This window comes from Podarcis melisellensis, assembly GCF_964234715.1.
Source record: "Podarcis melisellensis genome assembly, chromosome: 10".
Taxonomy (NCBI): domain Eukaryota; kingdom Metazoa; phylum Chordata; class Lepidosauria; order Squamata; family Lacertidae; genus Podarcis; species Podarcis melisellensis.
This window is the reverse complement of record NC_138542.1, coordinates 73491391-73516717: the sequence shown is the minus strand read 5'-3', so window position 1 is coordinate 73516717 and position 25327 is coordinate 73491391. Positions and strand designations below refer to the sequence as shown.

Here is a 25327-nt window from a genome sequence, read left to right as displayed (position 1 = left end):
GAATGGATGTTGCAGTTGGCCAACGCCTGCAGGGATCAGCATGACAGGATGCCCACTCCATGGCCAGAAAGCCTTACTTTTTCCATGCTTCTGGGCACATCAACACTTCTCTCAGATGGAAGGGTTGTTCAAGAGAAGAGAAGAGAACTTGTGATGATGTCAGACTCTCCACCTGCTGATCTGACAGATCTTCCATTTTGTGATGTCATGGATTCCAGGGAAACATGGAGGAAGCAGCAACACCTGGAGCTGGCAGAAGGATGGGGTGGTGGCTCCTCCCTGTTCTGGCCCTCACTACTTTCCGCCCCACCCATGCCGAGGAAAGCACCTGCGAGTAAGTGGGGAGAGAGGCCAGACATGGTGAGGAGGCAGGAGTGGGAATCCCACCCACCAACTCCTTCTGGATGTGGTCTTGAGGAGGACCATGGCTGACCCATGGCTGCTCTCACTCCCCTTCATTGTGGTGGGTCAAAACTAGCATGTAAAGACAGAGTCTGTTCTCAGAGGGCATCTTTCTCCATCTCTCAGAATACTAGAATCCATCTGGGTCACTCAAGGAAGCGGAATGGGGGACCAGTCAGGGGGACAGACAAAATGAAATATTTCTTTTCTAGAAAGAGGACAGAGGGAGGGTGGGAGAAAGAGGTAGGAAATAGCTTACTAATTTGGATTTGCTGAACAGTCCATTTTTGCCTCTGACCCCACCCACCACTGAGATGTGGCCCTCAGAAGACAATGTGGCCCCTGGTCTAGAAAAAGTTCCCTCTGCCTTAAAAGCCTGGGAGCGATGGGCATTTGGGAGGCATCCAGAAGGGCAGCTGGGCATATCCAGTTTCTTCTCTCTCTTCCCAAGATGGCCAAGAGGAGGGGACTGACCAGTATTGGGGGCAAACTGGGGGGAGGTGATATATATGCAATGTCTCTGATCCTCTTTAGATGGCAACCTGTGTCTTGCTTTCCAGCGGAGTCTGCGGAAGGCGTCCCCTGGCGGGCACCCATACCCTCCTCCGGATTGTGGGCGGCAGCAACGTTCTCCCTGGAACGTGGCCCTGGATGGTGAGCTTCCAAGTCATTACACGGAAAGGATACATCAGTTTCTGTGGAGGCTCCCTGATCAGCCCTCGATGGGTCCTCAGCGCAGCCCACTGCTTTCAGAAACCAAAGTAAGCAAAGGGTTCCCAAGAAGTGTGGTCACGGGGTCTGCAAACCTGGCACCCAGGGCGTGGGCATCTCATGGGAGCAGAGTCCCACCTTCTGCCTTCAGATGGGTGGCTGCTGTCAGCATCGCAGAGCGTCAAAACTCAGTGTCATCCTCTTAGGACAATGGAATCGGAAGCCCAGGAAAAGCCCTGCTGGATCAGAACTCAAGGTCCAGATAGTCTATTGCAGGCAGGTCCAACAGGTCAATCGCTATTGACTCATCAATTGTGGGACTGATCTTGGTCGATTGTGGGCTGAGAAAGAAAATCCTTTCTCCGCAGCCTCGAACAAAGCAGCAGCTATTGCTGCTGCTACCATTCTCATGCAAGCCTGAGCTCCTCCTTCTCCAGCCGAGCCTTCTACCTCCAAAGTCAGCTTGACTCCCTTCCCCACCACCCGCTCTGCGCATTGGGGGTGGGGGAGAAAGGGCTGCTTTGGGAGCGGGGAGAGAGAAAAGCCCTGTGTGCGTCTACTATCTCCTCTGATCCATGTAAAGTAATGTAAAAACACACCGTATTTTTCATTCTATAGGACGCACCAGACCATAGGACGCACCTTGTTTTAGAAGGGGAGAACAGGGGGAAAAGATCCTCCCCCTCTCTGCTCAACGCCCCTTCAGCGAAGCAGCGGGAGAAACGGAGCCCTTCCATTTCTCCTCCTGCTTCACTGAAGGGGTTCTGAACAGAGAGGGAAAACTTTGCAGCGCCTCTCCAGCAAAGCAAAACCTGGAGAGCAAGAGGGACTGCTGTGCACCGACCCCTCTCGCTCTCCAGGCTTCAGTGAAGGCAACCCAAATCCTTTGGAGCACAGCAGGAGTTTCCACTGCGCTCCGGAGACTTCAGGCGGCTTCAACGAAAGCAACGTGAAGCCTCCAGAGCATGGCAGGAGCTCTCCCTCTGCGCTTCGGAGGCTTCACGTTGCTGTTGCTGAAGCCAAGGAGCCTGCATTCACTCCATAAGACGCACACACATTTCCCATTAATTTTTGAAGGGGAATAGGTGTGTCTTATAGAGCAAAACATACGGTAGTTTGACTTTTCTCACTTGTTTAGTTACTTGTCCATCTGGTAACTATTTGGGTCTGTCATTATGATATCCAAACATAACTACTGCATTTGTGAAATAGAGATCCAGATCACAACCAACTTGAAGTTGGACATGCCTTGTCCAGCGGTTCTCCTGCAAAACTTGAAAGGACAATGGGACTAAGCTGACCCCTACTCTTTGATTCATGTTTCCAGGACTCATCCTATAGGTTCTTTCAACTATGAAGTGTTACTGAAGTTTTCAGTTTCAGGCCCACAAATCTGCAAACTGGACAGGCCTTTCTGGAGTTCTTTTGAGAAACTTTTGCTCCAGAATTTGCCACTCCAGTTTAACGAAAACAGCAGAGGTAGATGAAAAGTCAAATTTATTACACTTAAAAAAAAGGAGAGTAATTGGCATATTTACTAGAGGTTTTAAACAGAATTAATGAATAGCAATGTTTGTAAGAATGCATGCGTTTAAAGCGTCCTTTAAAATGCAATATTTCATGAAAAGAGTGTACATAAGCAATTGGTTTGGGGGCAAATTGCTCTGCAAAAATGTGTACATTAAGAGAAATTTACAGTAAAACAATGATGAATTTTTATGAGGACTTTTTAAAAAAATGATGCGGAGAAGATTAGAAACATGGTAGGAACCAAAACCAGCACCCCAATATTGCAAAATTAATGAATGTTAGAATGATGTCGGACAGAAATTAAGTGGTTTCCAGGTGTAATGCTTTAAGAGAATATGGAAAAAAGGTTTAGAAATAGGTTAAAACTTATTGATAAGGATTTGCTGAACTAACAATTTGAATTGGAATACAAAAAAGGGAGGTGTGAGGAGGTCTGGGAAATAAGTTAAAGAAAAATAAGTAATGGAAACTTTATGTGTTCTTAATTATTTTTGTATTTTTGTATTTTTTTTCCTTTGATTTTTATTGTATTATTATTGAAAACTTTAATAAATATTCTTGAAAGAAAAAAAAAACCAACACCCCAAATGTAATTTCCAAAGATTTCACTCCACCCCTTCAGCAAAGTCATGGATCAAACCAACTCTTCACCGCTCCACTCATAACGTCGCCCCAGTTTGATGAGGGACCACCAATGAGCAACTTGCTTGCGTTTGGCTTTCCAGATCCACCTGGTGGCATTATGAGAGAAGGGAGATGTGCAGCTCAGAACCAAATTGGGGGAGGGGAATGAGGCAAAGGGCGGTGAGGCCTGCCTGCTCCCTCTCTCCTCAGACCCAGCTGTGCTCCCTGTACTCCAACATCCAGCCAACTTCGGCTGACCTTCATTTTGTTCAGGAGCACAGTCCCCCACCCTGTGCGTGTTCTTTGTTCCAGGGACATACCATGGATAAGACTGTCGATTGGTGCCAACCGCATCTCCAGCCCCGGCCCCGATGCCCAGAGGCGCTCGATCAAGAGGCTGGTGAACCACAAGCTCTACAGGCGTGATTCTGGCAACAAAATACACAACGACATTTCCTTGGTGGAGCTGAATGAGCCAGTCAACTGCACGGACTATATTCAGCCAGCCTGCTTGCCGGATGACAGCGTGGTGGTTTCCTTGCTCAAGCACTGCTATGTCAGCGGTTTTGGAACCATGGACCCGAAAAGTGAGATCTGCAGGGAAACCAGGCCCCCAGAAGGAGTGGCCTGGCTGTGTGCCTAAAGTAAATTTGCAGACCACACCTTCCCTGCCGATCAGTTTCGCCAAAGAAACATAATAGCGATGGTAGTCATGGTGAAAATTACAGTGGCCGCAATCGCAGTCTAGAATTTCGATTCCTGCGTTGCAAAGGTTGTGCTGGATGCCCCTTGGGGGTCCCTTCCCACTCTAGGATTCTAAGTTGGTAGTTACACTTGGGTTGCGTACATCAGAAGCCCTGAGTCTTAGGGGTAAAGCAGGTGTGTGTGTGTTTCACAGGGCAGAAAAGGATGGAGATGGTTGGTTGGAGCTATTCCACTTCACAGCTTCTGGGCAGATCACCTTCTCCAGACATAGATGCTTGCCCCCAAATCTCAGCTTAGTAATGATGGCTTTGCATGCAGAAGATTGAGTTTCCATCTCTGGGTAGGGCTGGTGGAAACTCCTGTCTAACGCTGCTGTCGCTCAGTGTATGCAATACTAGGACGGATGGAGAGATAGGGAGGGAGGGATGTGGTTTCAGGAAGAAATGGAGAGTTTTGGGGTCTCTAAGGGCCCCTAGAAACCAGGAGCTCACCCTACTCCGTAGCCTGACGTACCCTTGTCTCTGATCTCACCCCCAGTCCATCAACTAGGTTTTAGGGGGGTGGATATTGCTGCACCTGCCTTCATGTCTCTCTCCATTAGTCCTGGGGGTGCAAGTTGTGTGGAGAGTGAAATCTGAACTGAGACTCCCCCTTCCCCGACTTTCCCTTTCTGCTCTCAGCGGGGGAAAAGCCCGATATCATGCTGGAAGGTTCTGTTGACATCATCCCCACAGCGACTTGCAGCAGCCCGGTCTGGTGGTCCAAGCTGATCCTCGAGGAGAACATCTGCGCTGGACGCTTGGAAGGAGGCGTAGCTACATGCAAGGTGGGTGAAGCTCTGACAAAATCAAGGCTACGGGTTTGGCTTGGGAGCGAAACCTTCCGGTGCTCCTGGAACAGCAGAGCACTTGCTCTGAACATGCAAAACTTCCCTGCAATTCAGCCTCCAGCATCACAGGCATCAGCCGTGAGAGAAGGAGAAGGCCACTCCAAGGACAAATCCTTGGAATGCTGCAACTGGCCTGAGCAGAAAATGCAGGGCAAGATTCACCAGTGGAAAACTTGGCATAAGGCATTCACATAAACCTAAATGCTTGGAGTTCAGGGGTCTTCCTTAACAGACACAGGGCAGATGAAAATGATCCCCTTTGCCCTCAGCATCCCTCCAAGCTCTGCTCAAGAGGTCGCCACCCTTAGCATCTGGACTCAGAAGGCGTCACAACCCAAGTAGGGGCCGTTGCCTCACTGGTGGATATGAGTCCTTTAATGCCCAAATCACCAAAAAGGTCAGCTCAATTTTACGTTAGATATGTTACTTTCTGTTTGCCACTGTGCAGCTGCTTAGAGTCACAGGACTCTGTTTACATTCCAGAGATAGTCCAGGCTGTTGGACGTCTCACAGGAGACGGGATGTGACATTAGTGGTTTCCTGTTCCTTTGTTCCTTTGTTTGAGTTGCTCTCTGCTCTCACAGAGAGAGGATGTATTTTTCTTTGCTCTCTGCGTAGCTTAGTAATAAAGCACAGCATGTAGCCATAAATCTCATCACTTCTGCATGCTGCTGGAATCTCTGCTGGATGGAAATGTGCCTGAGGCTTCATCAAAGGCTCAGGTCTTTAATTATTTGTCGGGAGGAAAATGAGCTTTATCAGCTTGGCCGAGCAGGGTTCCCAACAAGATATTTGCCAAAAGAGAAAATCCCACAGTGGAAGGGTGTCACCAACAGTGGCCACATTTCTGGAGATGCTGCAAGAGACTGACGATGGTGTTTCAGTGGTGAGCATAGCTGCACTCCAAACAGCTGACCTCAGTTTGGTTTTTCGGCAGGCACAAAAAGCCCTACTTTGTCCTCGTTGGCTCGAGCGTGGTGCTGAGAAATCCAGGGTTCACTCCCCATATGGGACAGCTCCAAAGAGTTGGACTAGAGCAGGGTTAGGCAACCTAAGGCCCGAGGGCCGGATGCAGCCCAATCACCTTCTCAATTCAGCCCACGGACGGTCTGGCAAACAGCATGTTTTTACATGAGTAGAATGTGTCCTTTTATTTAAAATGCACCTCTGGGTTATTTGTGGGGCATAGGAATTCGTTCATTTTTATTTTAATATAGTCTGGCCCACCACATGGTCTGAGGGACGGTGGACCAGCCCATGGCTGAAAAAGGTTGCTGACCCCTGGACTAAATGATTCTCAGGGACCCTTCCATCTCTGTGATTCTATGACCCTCAATATTCAGAGCAGTGGCTCTGTTTCTGAGCTACAGCCTTCCCTTAGATTAGATGAGCTTCCTTGGAAGTTCACCTAGGTCAACCATCAGCTCAATGGATGGTCCAGGGTGCAGGATGCAACTCTGTGATGCTTCCAGCTCTTTGATTTTGCAGCTCCCAACACCTTACACATTGCTTCATCCTGCCAACAGCAACAGATTATTTGCACAAGCGAAAGTGCTGTTACAGGTCCAACACCAGAGCCGGAGCTTTCATATGACATCTTCACAAACCTTTCCTCTTACAAAGCTCCGCTTCTGACCCATCGGGCTGTCAGCACGCTCCTCCTCACAGGAGCTTTTTCTTTCCCGCTTGCAGGGTGACAGCGGTGGCCCCCTCATGTGCCGGGAACAGAGGTCCGAACGCTACTGGTTGGTTGGAATCACCAGCTGGGGACCGTCCTTCTGCGGCCAGGAAAAGAGGCCGGGGGTCTACACCTCCACACAGTTCTACCTCGACTGGATCAGGAAGATGACCAAGGAGGACTTTTCCCTCCCTAGCCACACACCGCTAATGGCAGAGCCCCAGGCTACGCCACGGCCGCTCCCACCTCCAAGGCCGCAGCCCCAACCAGGACAAAATGGGAATTTGCTATATCCCAGCCCCCCTCCAGCAGCCTGGTACACGAACAGGCCTTGGCCACCCCCCAAGACCCGCCCTCAGCGTCGTCCTGTGCTCTGGTATACAAACAGACCCAACTACCGCCGTACACGGTATAGGCAGCCGGTAAGGTGGCGACTGAGGACAAGGGCCCCAGCTTTGCACGCGCAGATTTACAGGCCATGGGTCATGATTCACACACCCCCACCACAGATTGAGTTCCAGGCACAGGAGCCACTCGGGAGCCAGGTTTCTTACAATGGAAATGGTCCCTAGCTCAGCCTCTGGAAGAGTAGCAGTTGAGGGCTGATAAGGACTGCTAGGCTTGGGTGGCAATGCCAGGGGTGCCCATGGGCATGGTGGGTGGGCTGCCCCTGCCAGATCTCAGAGCCCACAACCCGTCCTTTGCTGGTCCTGGCTTGAATATGAAGTTGCATCCAAATGGGGACTTAAGCCTGCAAACAGCTTGTTGGTGACACTTTTTAACAAAATCAAAATATCAAAGTTCTCAAAATGAATAAAACCACAAATGAATGGATGAACAGGTGAGTGTTGGTGTGCTGCTTTTTGCAACCCAAAGCTACAGCTCTCCTGAATCATGCTTGGGAGGCTGTAAGGTGAATTATTTGTGTCACCTGCTGTGATCTGCTTCTGTTATTTCAGCTGCAGATCCAGGCTGTTCCCAGGGTGCTGTAATGCTCTATTGGCTAAGGCAGGCCTACCTGCACCAGGTGAAAGGGATTCCTGAAGTCATGGTACTCCCTGGAGTTGCAGCCAAATCTCATTTTCCAGCCACAGGTGCATGCTTGAAAGCTCCAGGTCCAAACAGTTTTGTTTCTCTCCCAGCTCTTTCCCAGGGGGGAGAGCCAGGACAAAAGCTCCTGCTTGGACATGGAGCTTTAAAGCCCTGACCAAAACGCACCACCAAAGGAAGTCAGGAGGAGGCCTGAATGCCCTTGAGCCAGTCACTGCCCCTCAGCTTAAGCCTACTTCAAAAGGCTGTTGTGTGGGTTAAGGGTGGAAAGGGAGAATCATGTCTGCCACCATGAGCAACATGGGGGGCAGGAGTGGGATAGAAATGCAAGAAATAAAGGTATTGTTATGTTCTGAGCTTGGATCCTAGAGCAATAGGCAGGTAGGGTCTGTGAGATAAGAAATGAGTCTAGTGCGCTTCTGCTGCCACTCAGCTTGCCAGACTTGTAGCAGAGTAAACACAGCGTGTGCTCTTGTGTGCGAGCATGCAGGAAAAAAGAGTCTGTATGCAGCTTCTCCTCTAATCTAAGAAGCTTTATGTACAGCAGCAATAAATCAGAATCTCCGGACACGGCATCATGTCTCCCTTCGTCTCAGTCAAAACCGAAAGTAGACTGAACACAGAACAAAGAACAGATCCCTGAATGGAGACAAACACACCCCAGTGGGCAGGATGCAGACTCTGAGCTGTTTAACCCTGTAAGCTCTGGATCTCCTCACACCCCCTCTCGTCCTGCACCGCTGGGGGCACGTAAGCATACCACCTACTCCAGTAGCAACCCTGCACAGAACTCACTGTGTCTCTGGAAGCTCAAATGTTTAGTAAACCCATCTGCCGTATTCTGCTGGCTTGGGCAGTACTTCAGTATCACCAAGCCTGTCTGGACACTCTGACACACATTTTGGAAACGTATGTCCAAATGTTTGGTTCTGGACTTGAACTGTCCAGACTCTGCCAACTTCAGACAGGGTTGATTGTCTTCCCAAACAGTGATCGGCAAACAACAATGCCCACAGATTTCTTGGACCAAACAAGTGTAAAACTTTAGTTCCCTACAAAGCTCTGACAATGCACTGAACTCAGCTTCTGTAGAGGCAAGAGCAATGAGACTTTGCTTTTGGGACTTCCACCCAACTAGAGATTGCCCAAACTTTTTTACCATCCCAGGCATGGACTTCCTGTCTTCCAGCTTCGCCCAATCGCTGTCAGTTCAGCAGGTGAGCTGTGCTTCACCCTCAGCTGACAGATTGAGACAGAAATCTTTGGTATCCTGCAGGTAATGCAGCACCCTCTTGATACCATTCCAGGCACTCACACTTGGCTTTGTAGCCTTCCTGCTGAGCAGATTGGTAGCAAATGCTATGTCTGCTCTGCTCCACTGGGAGAGATACAACAGACTACCCAGAGCTGACTGAAAGATCTCAGTGTTTTCGAACTCAGCACATTCCCCAAGCTGACTGTCTTTCACGTACCTCATCTCCATGGGTGTTCTGACCCCTGCACATTCAGACATTCTGAACTTCTCAAGCAACTGTTCAGTCTTGCCTTTCTGACTGAGCAAGAAGCTTCCATCCTGGGTTGTATCAAACTGGATGCCTAGGTAAATTTTCACTGGACCTAGGTTTTTGAGTTGGAAACGTTTTCCAAGCTCTTTGGCAAAACCTTGAACCTGCTTCTCGGTCCTGGCCACATAGATTATATCACCCACAAACACCGAAACTAGCTCCTGTGACTCTCCTGACCCCTTCAGGTACACGCAGCTATCAGCAAGACTCCTCTTGAAACCCATGCTCTGCAAGGCTTCGTTCAGACCCAAGTTCCAGTTCCTGGCCGATTGTTTCAGACCATAAATGGACTTGTGGAGCTTCCATACTTCATCTGGCCTATTGCCCTCAAACCCTGGAGGTGTCCGGGACCGGATGGGCTGACTTCCAGATATTATAAAGCTTTGAAGGAGTGGTTATTACAACCTTTGAAGGAAGTCTGCAATGAAATTTTGGAGGGGAAAAGAGCACCAGAATCGTGGAAAGAGGCTTATATTACACTTATACCGAAGACAGAGACTGAAAAGACTCAACTTAAGAACTACCACCCTATTTCGTTATTAAATGTGGATTACAAAATCTTTGCTGACATTTTGGCTAAGAGACTGAAAAAAGTTTTGATAGAGGAGATTCACAGAGACCAAGCGGGCTTTCTCCCAAGAACACATTTGTCAGATAACGTAAGGAATATAATTGACATTATGGAAAAGCTAGAAGTGAATATAAACACTAAAGCAGTTTTGATATTTGTGGACGCAGAGAAAGCCTTCAACAATATTTCTTGGAGCTTTATGAGGAAGAATCTCCAGGGGATGGGGGTAGGCCAAGGGTTTGAAAACGGTATAGGTGCAATATACTCTGAACAAAAAGCAAAGCTAATTGTAAACAATGCAGTTACGGAAAAATTTAAGATAGAAAAAGGGACACGTCAGGGGTGCCCAATCTCTCCATTACTTTTTATATCAGTCCTGGAGGTTTTGCTGAACATGATTAGAAGGGATCAGCTGGTTAAAGGGGTACAAGTCGGAGCTAAACAGTACAAACTGAGAGCATTTGCAAATGATCTGGTACTTACTTTACAAGAGCCAGAATCTAGTACTAAAAGGGTCTTAGAATTAATTCAAGAGTTTGGTCAAGTAGTAGGATTTAAATTGAATAAGTCAAAAACTAAGGTATTAGAGAAAAACTTAACAGCTATTGAAAAAGAGAGGTTTCAGAATGAGACAGGCTTAACTGTGGTTAAGAAAGTGAAATATTTGGGAATTAATATGACAACTAAAAATGTGAATTTATTCAAAGATAACTATGAGAAATGTTGGACAGAAGTGAAAAAAGATTTAAAAATCTGGTCAAATTTGAAGCTTTCCTTGTCTGGTCGAATTGCGGTTATAAAGATGAATGTATTGCCTAGAATGTTGTTTTTGTTTCAAACATTGTAAATTGTGGACAAGATGGACTGTTTCAAGAAGTGGCAGAAAGTCATTTCTAATTTTGTCTGGCAGGGCAAGAAACCCAGAATAAAATTTAAGATTTTAACTGATGCAAAGGAAAGGGGGGGATTTGCCCTGCCAGACTTTAAACTATACTATGAATCAGCAGCTTTCTGCTGGTTGAAAGACTGGCTGCTTCTTGAGAACACAGACATTTTGGACTTAGAAGGTTTTAACAATATTTTTGGGTGGCATGCATATTTGTGGTATGACAAGGTTAAAGCTCATAAAGCTTTTAAAAATCATATTGTCAGGAAAGCATTATATAATGTCTGGATTAAATATAAAGATTTGCTGGAAAACAAAACCCCAAGGTGGTTGTCGCCAATGGAGGCAAAGGCTGTGAAAAGGCTCAATATGGAGTCCAAATGGCCGAAATATTGGGAAATTTTGGAACAAGAAGGGGACAAACTGAAATTGCAGAGTTTTGAGAAATTAAAAGATAAAGTGCGAGACTGGCTTCACTATAATCAAATAATGGAGGTTTACAAGTTGGACAGGAAAATTGGCTTCCAGGTGGAAAAATCAAAATTGGAAACAGAATTGTTAGAACCCAATACTAAGAATCTGTCAAAAATGTATAACTTGCTGTTGAAATGGAATACGCAGGATGAAACAGTGAAATCAGCCATGATTAAGTGGGCACAAGATATTGGCCATAACATTATGTTTGCAGACTGGGAAAAGTTGTGGGCCACCGGTATGAAATTTACGGCATGTAATGCCTTAGGAGAGAATATTATGAAAATGATTTATAGGTGGTACATGACCCCAGTCAAGCTTGCAAAAATTTACCACTTACCTGATAATAAATGTTGGAAATGTAAAGAAACTGAAGGTACATTCTTTCACCTTTGGTGGACATGCCCAAAGATTAAGGCTTTCTGGGAAATGATATATAATGAAATGAAAAAGGTATTTAAATATACCTTCCTGAAGAAACCAGAGGCCTTTCTCCTGGGTATGGCCGGCCAATTGGTGCCAAAGAAGGATAGAACTTTCTTTATGTATGCTACAACAGCAGCAAGAATACTCATTGCAAAGTACTGGAAGACACAAGATCTACCCACCTTGGAAGAATGGCAGATGAAGGTGATAGACTATATGGGACTGGCAGAAATGACTGGCAGAATCCAAGACCAGGGAAGAGAGACAGTGGAAGAAGATTGGAAGAAATTTAAGGACTATCTTAAGAAACATTGCAAAATTAATGAATGTTAGAATGACGTTGGTTTAGAAATTATGTGGTTTACAGCTGTAATCGTTAAGTAAAAAGAAAAGAAAGGCTAAAAATTAAATGAAAAATAAGGGAGAGGATTTGCTAAATTAATAATTAGAAATTGGAATACAGAAAGGGGAGGTATGAGGAAGTCGGGGAAGTAAGTTACAAGAAAATAAGGGATTGAAATTATACTTGTTTTTGTTTTTGTTTGTTTGTATTGTTGTTTTGTTTTGTTTTTATACAAACCCTGGAGGAGGGAGCATGTACAGATCCTCCTTCAGGTCTGAGTTCAAATAGGCAACATCCACATCAAAGTGATGCACCTGATGACCTAAGCTAAGAGCATGTGCAGAGTTTCACTTCTGGAAGTAGGAGCATACACTTCAGTTTAATGCAGCCCCTTCCGCTGTGTGAACCCTCTGGCTACCAGTCTAGCCTTGTACTGTGGTTCTCCAGTCTCGTGATGGAGAACATGCCTAGAGTCTCCAGTCTTGTGATGGAGAACATGCCTAGAGACTCCATTGAGCTTAGCTCTTTCTTCATTGCCTCTTGCCATTTCCTGGCTTCTGCTTCAGGCAATTTCTGAACTTCCTCAAAGCTCTCTGGTTCACATTGAGCCAGACCAACCCACACACTAGTGACCTAAAACCTTTCGGGTGGTTTTCCCTTTGTAGTGAGAGCTGACCACCTGAGCACTACTTCAGGTACCCCCTCTGACCCACTAGGGCCAGCTAGAGTGTCCTTGCCCTCAGAGGACTCCCCCTCTGACTTACTGCATCTTCTGGACTTATCAACTGGACCTGTGGGCGATGAAGGTGCACTCCTTTGCTCTAGCTTAACAGCTTTAGGAGATGCCCTTTCCTGTCCCTGCCCTTGGTCCAGGACCTGATCCTCAACAGCAGGATCAGTTTCAGCCTCTTCCTCCTCAGCAGAGTCAAGCAGACTCTCTGAGAGGATGTCAGGATTCCCATGGGTGCGTGTCCACCCACTTTGCTCACTGAACTCAGCACTCCTGCTAACTAGAATCCTAGACTGATTACCTTTGGGATAGGCAAACCTCCTCCCTCCCCCCGGTCCCTGGCTCATACCCACAAAAGATCAGCACTTGGCCTAGATCGCAGCTTTTCACTGTTGCCAAAGAAGCGGCCAGGTGGTGGTGTGATGACGTGTCTCTTTCGGTTCTCTTGGGGCCTCTCCGAGCCTTCCCATGCTTGGCAGCACCTCTAATCTGGTTGCCCTGGAAAACGGCCTTGGGGGCTTCCTGTGGCTCCACTAGACACTGTCTAACCAGATGAGAATCAGAGCCACAACGAAAACGGCGAGACGAAAAAGCTTTCACTGTTTCTTCACTTCTCCCTGCACCCCCTACACCTGGATGCAGGACAGCCTGGGCCTGCTTGCCCTCCTACTTCCTGCCAGCGTTGTTCCTCATCACACAACCTTCCCGAAATAAACTCTAGTGTCAGCTGCCCCGCTGGCATGGTCTCCAAGGTCAAACACAAATTCTCATAGCTTTTATCCAATGAGCTCAGAAGAATGTAAACTTTTAATTCTTCAGGGAAGGCCACATTGAGCTGCCGCAGTTTACTGAACGCAGCCAGCATACACGTAATGTGGTCTCTAACAGGTTCTCCAGGACGTAGTTTCATCTGAAAAAGACTCCTTGTCACATGAATCTTGGCCCCTGCTGTAGTGCGTAGGTGCACTCTCTCCAGAGCCTGCCAGATTGCCTGTGAAGTCCCTAGCCCATCAATGTGGGGCAATTGGGAAGAGTCCAAACTGAGCACCAGTTGACCCATCATTCTCTGGTCTCTCCTCAATGCAGCAGTGGCTGTTACTCTTGCAGCTGCAACTGCACCAGCTGGTGCAGGGACTGGGGCATTCTGCGTGCAGTTCCAGAGCCCCTTGCCTGTAAGCAAGGCCCTGACTCATCAGGACCAATCCTCCCAGTTGTGCCCATTGAGCCTCTCAAATGGGACATTGAAGGTCTCCTGAGCCTCTGCCATCTTCTCCCCTGGGGCTTAGCCTACTCATGCTTCTGCCAGCCAGTCCTTGAAGAGGCAATCTCCAGTGAGATCCTTCTTCACCAGCGAGTTTCACTGCCTTGCCTTAAGCACACAGCATGGCAGGATCTCTAGCTGGACTTCTCTGCAGCTCTTCACACACAGACACAGCACAGGCATGACTGAAAACCTCCATAACCTGGGAGGTTATCCCACATAACCTGTGAGATAAAGAATGAATCCAGTGCACTTCTGCTGCCACTCAGGTTGCCAGACTTGTAGCTGAGTATACACAGCGTCTGCCCTTGTGTGCGCATGCAGGAAATAGGAGTCTGTATGCAGCTTCTCCTCCCCGTCCCTTTAAACCACTATACAATACGGACACTGAATGTATGAATGAAGTTTGTATCTGCATACTACCGGCTGCCGCCCAATCAGGAGAGCTCAATTTTGACAGCTAGCCAATGGTGGGTATCGAACAGCAGCCGCTAGCGGCAAGAAGCTCAACCAGCAGGGAGCTTCTTTTACCATGCCTTTGCAAAATTGTCCAGCTCATCTCTGCAAAACTGGTCAGCCTTCCACGCTTCATTAAGCCCCCTGCTGAGCTAACAATGGGTTCAATGTATTAAAAGGTTATTAATTGGTTTCAATCACTCAAAGGTTGTTACAATGTATATCTGCTGCTATCAAACCACCATAACTTTTATTTAGCAGCTTGAAAAAAGGCCTGAGCTTTGGAAATTCATATGAAATCCATTTCTTAGCCAATTCCTTTAATTCCAATGCTGTTTTCCTCCATGTAGAAAGCACTTTCACCCCTTCACCCACTACCATTACCCAAGGGATGGGAAGTCATGTAGGCAGAGAGGCTTGAACTATCCACCATAACCCTCAAGCCTGAGATCACGTACACATTGCCCCTCCTCGAGAGAACACTCCAGGGTGACATTAGCAAGGTTATCAGGCTTGCCTAAGTATCAGGCTGCACATCTCTGAACTAGCCAATGGACAAAGATGTTTCCCAAGTGCCATTGTTCTCTTGGTGATGGGTACTTGCGAGGTGTTTAGAACATGCTTGTCTATGCTAACCTAGTACTTGAGGACTTGCCCTGACATGTCTGTTTATGTTAATCATATATAACCTTCCACCTTTTGACATTTTATTGATGTAAAAATGACGTTTTAGTGACACTGTATGCAATGTCATATGGGGAACCGTGGGAAGTTTTAAAAGTGAATGTCACCCCATACTCAGGGTTCTTAATGACGTTTGAACCTGTTGCGCAACAAATAAATATCTGTCTACTGACGGCAATTTCGCTCCGGATTGTGGCTGGAATTTCCTTCCTTTCTGACCGGGAGCACCCGTGGGCTCTGCCCGATGGGGTATTGAGTAACTTCACAACCTGGAATTTTCCCTTTCAGTTTCGATGTTCTGACCGTATATTTATCTACGCATTTCCATTCTTTCTTAAGTTTTTGATTAGATTGTAATCTAATTGCTGCCGTCATTCTTGCTAGTTCAATAAATTCAGAAAATTTAAATTGGCAATCTGCCACTGATGGTACTTCCTCTCCTTTCTAATTTTTGGCAACAAATATCCTGGCAACAGCTGTTATTGGCAAAACCTATTGGAGTTTCGCAACTTTCTGACTAGTTGCAGGACCTTAGCCAGACCTAGCAGAGTAAACGCAGAATCCATGGAAGCAATTGGTGACTTGGCTGCAGACAGGATAGACGAAGCAGGAACCAGGAACTTGTAGTTAGGTGTTTATTATATACAGTGGACTATTTACAGGAACAGAACACGGATCTTTTGCTAGCTCTCTCTGACACGACTCACAACTCCTATACTCACACAGAACTCTGAACCTCTGAACACTGAACTAACACATTCCAGTTAGTAGGCCATTAATTATCACTCTCTTGAGAGAGCTTGACCAATCAGGGAGCTGTCTCCATATCTCTGTTATCACCAGGCAGACTTACTCCTTCACATGACCTTCTGGCTGTCTACCAAACCTTAATTGACTCTGTGCGAGGAGATTCCCAACAGCTGTTGTGTATAGAAAGATTCTTTTCTTGTCCTTGGGGATATCACTTGTCACTATTCCTAAGAGGAATGCTTCCAGTCTTTTTTCAAAGGTTATTTTAAAACTTTTTTTTAAAAACTCCTCATAAATATTTCCCCAAAACTTGTTAATTTTAACACATTCCCACCAAACATGATATAATGTTCCCTCTGATAACTTACATCTCCAACATACATTCAGTGGTAATTTATAAATGTTTGCTGATTTGGCAGGAGTCATGTACCACCTGTAGAGCATCTTCATTATATTTTCTTTAATAGTATAACAGATGGTAGAATTAATGTCATATTTCCAAAGCCTTTCCCATTGATCCATCTGTATCGCATATCCAAAATGTTGTCCCCACTTAATCATAACCTCTTTTATCTCTTCATCTTTAATTTCCCATTCTAGTAGCAAATTATACATTTTATTTACAATGGGGGGGATTTTGCAGTAGTTCTATATAGAATTTTGACTCTTCTTTTTGAAATCCAATTTTCTTATCTGAGTGAAATTGATCGTTGTTGGTGGTATTGTAACCAGTTTGTAACAATACTGTTTGATTTCTTTATATGATTTCAGTTTTTTAAAAAATCATTTTTATTGATTTTCCAATAAAAACAGCCAATCAACATGTCCACATCATAATCCAATTAAAAACTAAAAACTAAAATAAAAAAGACCAAATTGTAATCCAAATTTTGATTATTAATTTTTCCAGGTTCCCCATAGTCTGGACCTCTGAAGCATATCTCCAAATCTTCAGTCCTGCCTCCTCTCATTGTTTTCATATTTTCCACATCCCGATCTTAAGGCTTTAACGTTCTCCATCCCTGGCTCTGCGATTCTCAGTCATGTAAAAATCATATATCCTTTTGTCCGTTGAACACAGCTTTATTTGTGTATATATATATTTTCAACTGTCTATTTGCCAGCGCAGCTTTCCCTGACTCCATTCCAATCTTCCAATCCGGGCTGTTGTCCAAGTCTATCATCTGAAGTTTAATGATGCAGCAACTCCCAAATTGTTAAATCATTCCAATCCAGGCTGTTGTCCAAACTTTTCATTTGAGATTTAATAACATAGTAACTTCCACATTGTTAGGTTCTTACTGTAAATTGTTGAGCATATTGTTTGCAATATTGTATTGTAAATGAACTGCATTCCACAGATATAAGTCATTTGGTGATCATTCAGCCTCTCGGAGACCACACAATCCCCCCTCCGGGCCCTAGAGGGGGGGCTGCCAGACATCCATTCAGCCTTCTCTCTCTTTCATAATGAAAAACTTCTGCAAACAGCTGCACTATACGTTGTCCCAAATTGTTATCTCAAGTCATTACAAAGGCAGCCAGCAAATATTTCCTGCTTCCCTCAAAAAAGGGAGGAATTCTCATTTTTCTGCGCTGTGTCATATTAACAAGCGCCATCTTGTTTCTTCTTTTATCTTTATTAAGTCTTTCAAGTCTAAGTAAAGCTGTGCACTTGAGTACTTAATTATAAATAGAAGTCAATCTGTACTCTTTTTTTTTTTTTTTTTTTAAAAAGGTTTCTTAATGAGGCTTGGCATAGAAAACCAATTGTAGATGTTAAGAAGAAACAAAAGGCATACCAAACACCTCCGTAATCCACACGCCATGATGAGAATTTCTTTGAAGTCTGAGCTTAAATTTAAACACCAGGAACTGTACAGTTCTGCAGGTTTTTCCTTAGTCTTCTTTGGTCCAGATTATGTCTGTTTATTGTCCAAATCCAATCATTTTATCAAACAGGTATTTCCAGCAATGAGAATGACATCGGAGAGTGCCAGCCATGTTGTGCTCTGGGACCCAGTGTCCTGCCACTTGAACCTTGATGCAAGCTGACAATCTCGGACAATCTGCGGGTCTGTGAGACAGTCCTCCCCCACCCTGGGGAGTCTGTCAGGGCTAATGATCCCCATATCAGCTCTGAATTACCGGCACGGCTGGGATCCAATTGTATGGGAGTCAGCCATTTCCCACCACCGGAAACAGGAAGCTGTGCATGAGTTCAGTTTTAACTGTCCTTGTTTTCTTTTCTTTTTATATATAAAAAAAAATGTTACCCCATTTATTCCATATTTTTCTTTTTTATCAAAATCATCTCTAATGGTGCAGCCCACCATGGGGTCTTTGGTTCTAGTACGTTTTGGTACTTCCTCTATACTTTAAATAAAAAATTCTCTTTCTAGGACTATAATGGGTGCCTGGCCTTGGCACTCTGGCACTCTCATAGGCACAAGGAAGGGCACCCTGCGCTGCAAAGAATGGATGTTGCAGTTGGCCAACGCCTGCAGGGATCAGCATGACAGGATGCCCACTCCATGGCCAGAAAGCCTTACTTTTTCCATGCTTCTGGGCACATCAACACTTCTCTCAGATGGAAGGGTTGTTCAAGAGAAGAGAAGAGAACTTGTGATGATGTCAGACTCTCCACCTGCTGATCTGACAGATCTTCCATTTTGTGATGTCATGGATTCCAGGGAAACATGGAGGAAGCAGCAACACCTGGAGCTGGCAGAAGGATGGGGTGGTGGCTCCTCCCTGTTCTGGCCCTCGCTACTTTCCGCCCCACCCATGCCGAGGAAAGCACCTGCGAGTAAGTGGGGAGAGAGGCCAGACATGGTGAGGAGGCAGGAGTGGGAATCCCACCCACCAACTCCTTCTGGATGTGGTCTTGAGGAGGACCATGGCTGACCCATGGCTGCTCTCACTCCCCTTCATTGTGGTGGGTCAAAACTAGCATGTAAAGACAGAGTCTGTTCTCAGAGGGCATCTTTCTCCATCTCTCAGAATACTAGAATCCATCTGGGTCACTCAAGGAAGCGGAATGGGGGACCAGTCAGGGGGACAGACAAAATGAAATATTTCTTTTCTAGAAAGAGGACAGAGGGAGGGTGGGAGAAAGAGGTAGGAAATAGCTTACTAATTTGGATTTGCTGAACAGTCCATTTTTGCCTCTGGCCCCACCCACCACTGAGATGTAGCCTTCAGAAGACAATGTGGCCCCTGGTCTAGAAAAAGTTCCCTCTGCCTTAAAAGCCTGGGAGCGATGGGCATTTGGGAGGCATCCAGAAGTGCAGCTGGGCATATCCAGTTTCTTCTCTCTCTTCCCAAGATGGCCAAGAGGAGGGGACTGACCAGTATTGGGGGCAAACTGGGGGGAGGTGATATATATGCAATGTCTCTGATCCTCTTTAGATGGCAACCTGTGTCTTGCTTTCCAGCGGAGTCTGCGGAAGGCGTCCCCTGGCGGGCAGCCATAACCTCCTCCGGGTTGTGGGTGGCAACAATGTTCTCCCCGGAACGTGGCCCTGGACGGTCAGCTTCCAAATACTTACTTATACGGGATACTTCAGTATCTGTGGAGGCTCCCTGATCAGCCCTCGATGGGTCCTCAGTGCAGCCCACTGCTTTCAAGAACCAAAGTAAGCAAAAGGTTCCCAAGGAGTGTGGTCACGGGGTCTGCAAACCTGGCACCCAGGGCGGGGGCATCTCATGGGAGCAGAGTCCCACCTTCTGCCTTCAGAGCGGTGGCTGCTGTCAGCATCACAGTGTGTCAAAGAGCCATCCTCCAGTGCTATCCAAAGAAGTTGTTGACCTTTTTTAAGGATTGAAGTTGTTCGGCTGTTTTATGATTTTACCCCAAAGTTAGTTGTTGAGCTCTTTTTTTTAGAATTCAGAAGCCCAGGAACAACCCTCATCAATGGCAGGACTGATCTGAAATAGAGATGAATTTGTTTGTTTGTTTGTTTGCTTGCTTGCTTATTTATTTCATAAACTTAATTGACTTCGGAGGGTGGTAGATCCCCAACAGTTTTTGATTATGGATAGTAGATCACAACCGACTTGAAGTTGGACATGCCTGGTCCAGCAGTTCTCCTGCAAAACTTGAAAGAAGGACACTGGGACTAAGCTTTGATTCATGTTTCTGAGACTCATCCTATAGGCTCTTTTGACTATGAAGTGTTACTGAAGTTTTCAGTTCATACGCAGGCCCACAAATCTCCAAACTGGACAAGCCTTTTGGAGTTCTTTTGAGAAACTTTTGCTCCAGAATTTGCCACTCCAGGGTTTAATGAAAACAGCAGAGGTAGATGAAAAGTCAAATTTATTACATTTAAAAAAAGGAGAGCAATTGGCATATTTACTAGAGGTTTTAAACAGAATTAATGAATAGCAATGTGTGTAAGAATGCATGCGTTGGGGTAAAGCGTCCTTTAAAATCCAATATTTCATGAGAACAGTGTACAAAAAAAATTGTTTGGGTGCAAATTGCTCTGCAAATATGTGTACATTAAGTGCAATTTACACTAAAACAATGATGAATTTTTATGAGAACTTTTTTAAAAATGATGCGGAGAAGATTAGAAACATGATAGGAACCAAAACCAACACCCCAAATGTAATTTCCAAAGATTTCCCTCCACCCCATGGATGAAAGCAACTCTTCATCGCTTCATCACTTTACTTAAAACTTTGCCCCAGTTTGATGAGGGACCACCAATGAGCAAGTTGCTTGCGTTTGGTTTTCCAGATCCACCTGGTGGCATTATGAGAGAAGGGAGATGTGCAGCTCAGAACCAAATTGGGGGAGGGGAATGAGGCAAAGGGCGGTGAGGCCTGCCTGCTCCCCTCTCTCCTCAGACCCAGCTGTGCTCCCTGTACTCCAACATCCAGCCAACTTTGGCTGACCTTCATTTTGTTCAGGAGCACAGTCCCCCACCCTGTGCGTATTCTTTGTTCCAGGGAAATACCAAATATCACTCTGTCGATTGGTGCCAACCGCATCTCCGACCCCGGCCCCGATGCCCAGAGGCGCTCGATCAAGAGGCTGCTGAACCACAAGCAATACGTGCGCTTCTGGAACAAAACCTACAGCAAAATACACAACGACATTTCCTTGGTGGAGCTGAACGAGCCAGTCAACTGCACGGACTACATTCAGCCAGCCTGCTTGCCAGACGAAAGCGTGGCGGTTTCCAAGCTCGGGCACTGCTATATCAGCGGTTTTGGCATCATGGACCCGACAAGTGAGATCTGAAGGGAAACAAAGGCCCCCAGAAGGAGCGGCCTGGCCGTGTGCCTAAAGTAAATTTGCAGACCACACCTTCCCTGCTGAACAGTTTCGCCAAAGAAACGTAATAGCAATGGTAGTAATGGTGGAAATTACAGTAGCTGCACTTGTGGTCCTGAATCTTGATTCCGGCATTGCAGGGGGTTAGGCTGTATGACCCTTCCCACTCTAGGATTCTAAGTTGGTAGTTATGGTTGGGCTGTGTTTGTTTTGAGAGCCATTCCATTTCACGGATTCGTTGGATTCGTTGTAGTTTCCGGGTCAGCTTCAAAGGTAGCTCCACGTAGAGCACATTGCAGTAGTCCAAGCGGGAGATAAATAGAGCATGCACCACTCTGGTGAGACAGTCTGCGGGCAGGTAGGGTCTCAGCCTGCGCACCAGGTAGAGTTGGTAGACAGCTGCCCTGGACACTGAATTGACCTGTGCCTCCATGGACAGATGTGAGTCCAAAATAACTTCCAGGCTGTGCACCTGGTCCTTGAGGGGCACAGTTACCCAATTCAGGACCAGGGAGACCTCCACACCTGCCCGCCCCTGTGCCCCCAAAAGAGTACTTCTATCTTGTCAGGATTCAACCTCATTCCATTAGCCGCCATCCATCCTCCAACCGCCTCCAGGCACTCACTCAGGATGGAGGTGGTTGGTTTTGAGAGCCATTCCACTTCGTTCACAGCTTCTGGGCAGATGGCCTTCTCCAGACATAGATGCTTGCCCCCAAATCTCAGCTCGGTAATGATGGCTTTGCATGCAGAAGATTGAGTTTCAATCTCTGGGTAGGGCTGGTGGAAACTCCTGTCTAACGCTGCTGTCGCTCAGTGTATGCAATACTAGGACAGATGGAGAGATACGGAGGGAGGGATGTGGTTTCAGGAGGAAACAGAGAGTTTTGGGATGCATTAAAAACTTATGTATTTGTGAAAATAATGTACAAAAATGCATTATATTAGGGAAATGGCTTTGCAGAAAGGTTTCTCTTAGGAGAAATTAGTATCCAAATGCCTGGTGAGTTTTTTAAAAAAATCACAAACCAATGCATGAACAGGGAGATCCAAACTAAAAATAGAAAAATAATGAGGAAAACAGCAGTTGACAGGTTAACCCATCGCAACAAGTGAATCCCAACAAATTCCCTGGGGTTTACACTGGAAAGAATAGAGGAACAAGTGAAACACTAAAGACTGAATTTCCTTGAGACCCCAGGGAGTTTGCCATATTGGTCCAAATGTGTTTTGTTCTAAAGGGGGAGGAGGGATGTGGTTTCAGGTGGAAACGGAGTCTTGGGGTCTCCAGGACCCCCCAGAAACCTGGAGCTAACCCTACACTGCAGCCTGACATACCCTTGTCTCTGATCTCACCCTCAGAGATTAGGGGGGTAGGGGGGTGATATTGCTGCACCTGTCTTCATGTCTCTCTCCTTTAGTCCTGGGGGTGCAGGTGGGGTGGGGAGTGAAATCTGAACTGAGCCTCCCCCTCCCCCCACTTTCCCTTTCTGCTCTCAGCGAAAAAGATGCCCGACATCATGCAGGAGGGGTCTGTTGACATCATCCCCAGGGCGACTTGCAGCAGCCCGGACTGGTGGTACCACTATATTCTCGATGAGAACATCTGTGCTGAAAATTTGGAAACAGGCACTACTATGTGCCAGGTGGGTGAAGCTCTGACAAAATCAAGGCTATGGGTTTGGTTTGGGGGTGAAACCTTCTCATGCTCCTGGAACAGCAGAGCTCTTGCTCTGAACATGCAAAACCTACCTGCAATTCATCTTCCAGCATCTCAGGCAGTAGCTGTGAGAGAAGGGGAAGGCCACTCCAGGGACAAATCCTTGGAGAGCTGCAGCTGGCCTGAGCAGAAAATGCAGGGCGAGATTTACCAGTGGAAAACTTGGTATTTGGCATTCGCATAAACATGAATGTCCTCCCTGGAGTTCAGGGGTCTTCCTTAACAGACCAGGGCAGATGAAGATGATCCCCTTTGCCCTCAGCATCCCTCCAAGCTCTGCTCAAGAGGTCGCCACCCATAGCATCTGGACTCAGAAGGAGTCACAACCCAAGTTGGGGCCGTTGCCTCACTGTTGGATATGAGTCCTTTAATGCCCAAACCACCAAAAAGGTCAGCTCAATTTTATGTTAGATATTTGCCAAAAGAGAAAATCCCACAGCCGAAGGGTGTCACCAACAGTCGCTACATTTCTGGAGATGCCGCAAGAGACTGACAGTGGAGTTCTAGTGATGAGCATAGCTGCACTCCAAACAGCTGACCTCGGTTCAGTTTTCAGCAGACACAAAAAGCCCTACTTTGTCCTGGTTGGCTCAAGCGTGGTGCTGAGAAATCCAGGGTTGCTGATTCAATCCCCGTATGGGACAACTGCAAAGAGTTGGACTAGAGGATTCTCAGGGACCCTTCCAACTCCACAATTCTATGACTTTCAAGATGCAGAGCAGTTGCTCTGTTTCTGAGCTACAGCCTTCCCTTAGATTAGATGAGCTTCCTTGGAAGTTCACCTAGGCCAACCATCGGCTCAATGGATGGTCCAGGGTGCAGGATGCAACTCTGTGATGCTTCCAGCCGGAGTTTGCATATCTTCACAAAGCTTTCCTCTTACAAAGCTCCGCTTCTGACCCATCGGGCTGTCAGCACGCTCCTCCTCACAAGAGCCTTTTCTCTCCCACTTGCAGGGCGACAGCGGTGGCCCCCTCATGTGCCGGGAGCAGAGGTCTGAACGCTACTGGGTGATTGGAATCACAAGCTGGGGACCACCATTCTGCGGCCAGAAAAAGAAGCCGGGGGTCTACGCCTCCACGCAGTTCTACATCGACTGGATCAGGAAGATGACCAACGAGGACTTTTCCCCACCCAAAAAACCACCGCTAATGGCACAGCCCCGGCCTACGCCACGTCCACGCCCACCTCCAAGGCCACAGCCACAACCAGAACAAAATGGGAATGTGCCATATCCCAGGCCCCCTAAAGCAGACGGGGTCACCCGGCCTTGGCAACACCCCAAGACCACCTCCCATACCCATCCTGTGGTCTGGTCCACGACCAGACCTTCATCACCCCCCAAGACCACCTCCCATACCCATCCTGTGGTCTGGTCCACGACCAGACCTTCACCACCCCACAAGACCACTCCCCAGACCCCTCCTGTGGTATGGCCCACGACCAGACCTTGGGGACCCCCCAAGACCACCCCCCAGACCCATCCCACGTCCTGGTCCACTCCCAGAACCAACTCCCATCCCACATGGTGGACCAAAGGAGGGCGTCCCAGGCCCATTATATTGTACATGCCTCCCGGAACGAGGCCCACAGGACTGGGCGCCTCGACTCCCCCCCAGCGCCCAATCTGGGGCCTAACGCCTCCTCCGTGGTCCATGAGGCCGATAAAGTGGCATCTGAGGACAAGGGCCAACTTGCAGCATTGGCATGGGCAGCTTTACAGGCCGTGGGTCACAATTCGCACACCCGCACAAGGGATTGAGTCCAGGTCACTGAAGCCGCTGCAAAGGCAAGTTCCGGCACCACCTGGGAGCCAATTGGAAGTGGTCCCTAGCTCAGCCGAGGGCTGATAAGGACTGCCAGGCTCAGGTGGCAATGCCAGGGGTGCCCGTGGGCATGGTGGGTGGGCAGCCCCTGCCAGATCTCAGAGCCCAGGATCCACCCTTTGCTGGTAACAAACTAAATGCATCTTCTCCCCATTTGATTTTCTTCTTCTTCTAACTTCTCCCATAATGGATCACATGTGCAAAATTCATCTCATTGCCTCACCGCCGTTTCCTCGGAGTTTTTCAACCTGGCTTGAATATGAAGTTGCATCCAAATGGGGACTTAATACTGCAAACAGCTTGTTAGTGACACTTTTTAACAAAATAAAAAAATCAAAGTTCTCAAAATGAATAAAACCACGAATGAATGGATCAACAGGTGAGTGTTGGTGTGCTGCTTTTTGCAACCCAAAGCAACAGCTCTCCTGAATCATGCTTGGGAGGCTGTAAGGTGAATTACTTATGTCACTTGCTGTGATCTACTTCTGTTATTTCAGCTGCAGATCCAGGCTGTTCCCTGGAAGCTGCAAGGCTCTATTGCAAACTTTCTTCAAAGAGGGTCAATTTGATGCAGTGAGCATGCATGAGGGCTGACCAAAGTTGTTGAGCTTTTTAGGGCTTTCCCCCAGGAAATAAACTGAAACAGGGGCCAGATTAAACCGACCGGTGGAGTGGATTAGGCCAGACTTTGCACATGCCTGCTCTATTGGCTAAGCCAGGCCTACCTGCACCAGGTGAAAGGGAATCCTGATTCCATGG

General features: G+C 46.9%; 1 protein-coding gene across 4 annotated transcripts; it reads left to right on the top strand.

Moving 5' to 3' along the window:
- The first annotated feature begins 190 nt into the window (after positions 1-190).
- Positions 191-24940, top strand: LOC309378646 (acrosin-like). Of its 4 annotated transcripts, XR_014172149.1 has the most exons (6): positions 191-334; positions 963-1163; positions 3580-3854; positions 4653-4798; positions 5131-5258; positions 6554-6660. XR_014172149.1 is itself a non-coding variant. In XM_081927128.1 (5 exons), exons 1-5 carry the CDS (start codon positions 225-227, stop codon positions 7109-7111), a joined length of 1290 nt encoding a protein of 429 aa, XP_081783254.1. In that variant the 5' UTR covers positions 191-224; the 3' UTR covers positions 7112-7373. The 4 variants fall into 4 exon arrangements, 3 of the variants coding, with proteins under 3 accessions (XP_081783254.1, XP_081783253.1, XP_081783252.1); XM_081927128.1 differs by lacking the exon at positions 5131-5258 and having other exon boundaries at positions 6554-7373; XM_081927127.1 differs by lacking the exons at positions 5131-5258; positions 6554-6660 and adding an exon at positions 23699-24940 and having other exon boundaries at positions 192-334.
- The last annotated feature ends 387 nt before the right edge of the window (positions 24941-25327 follow it).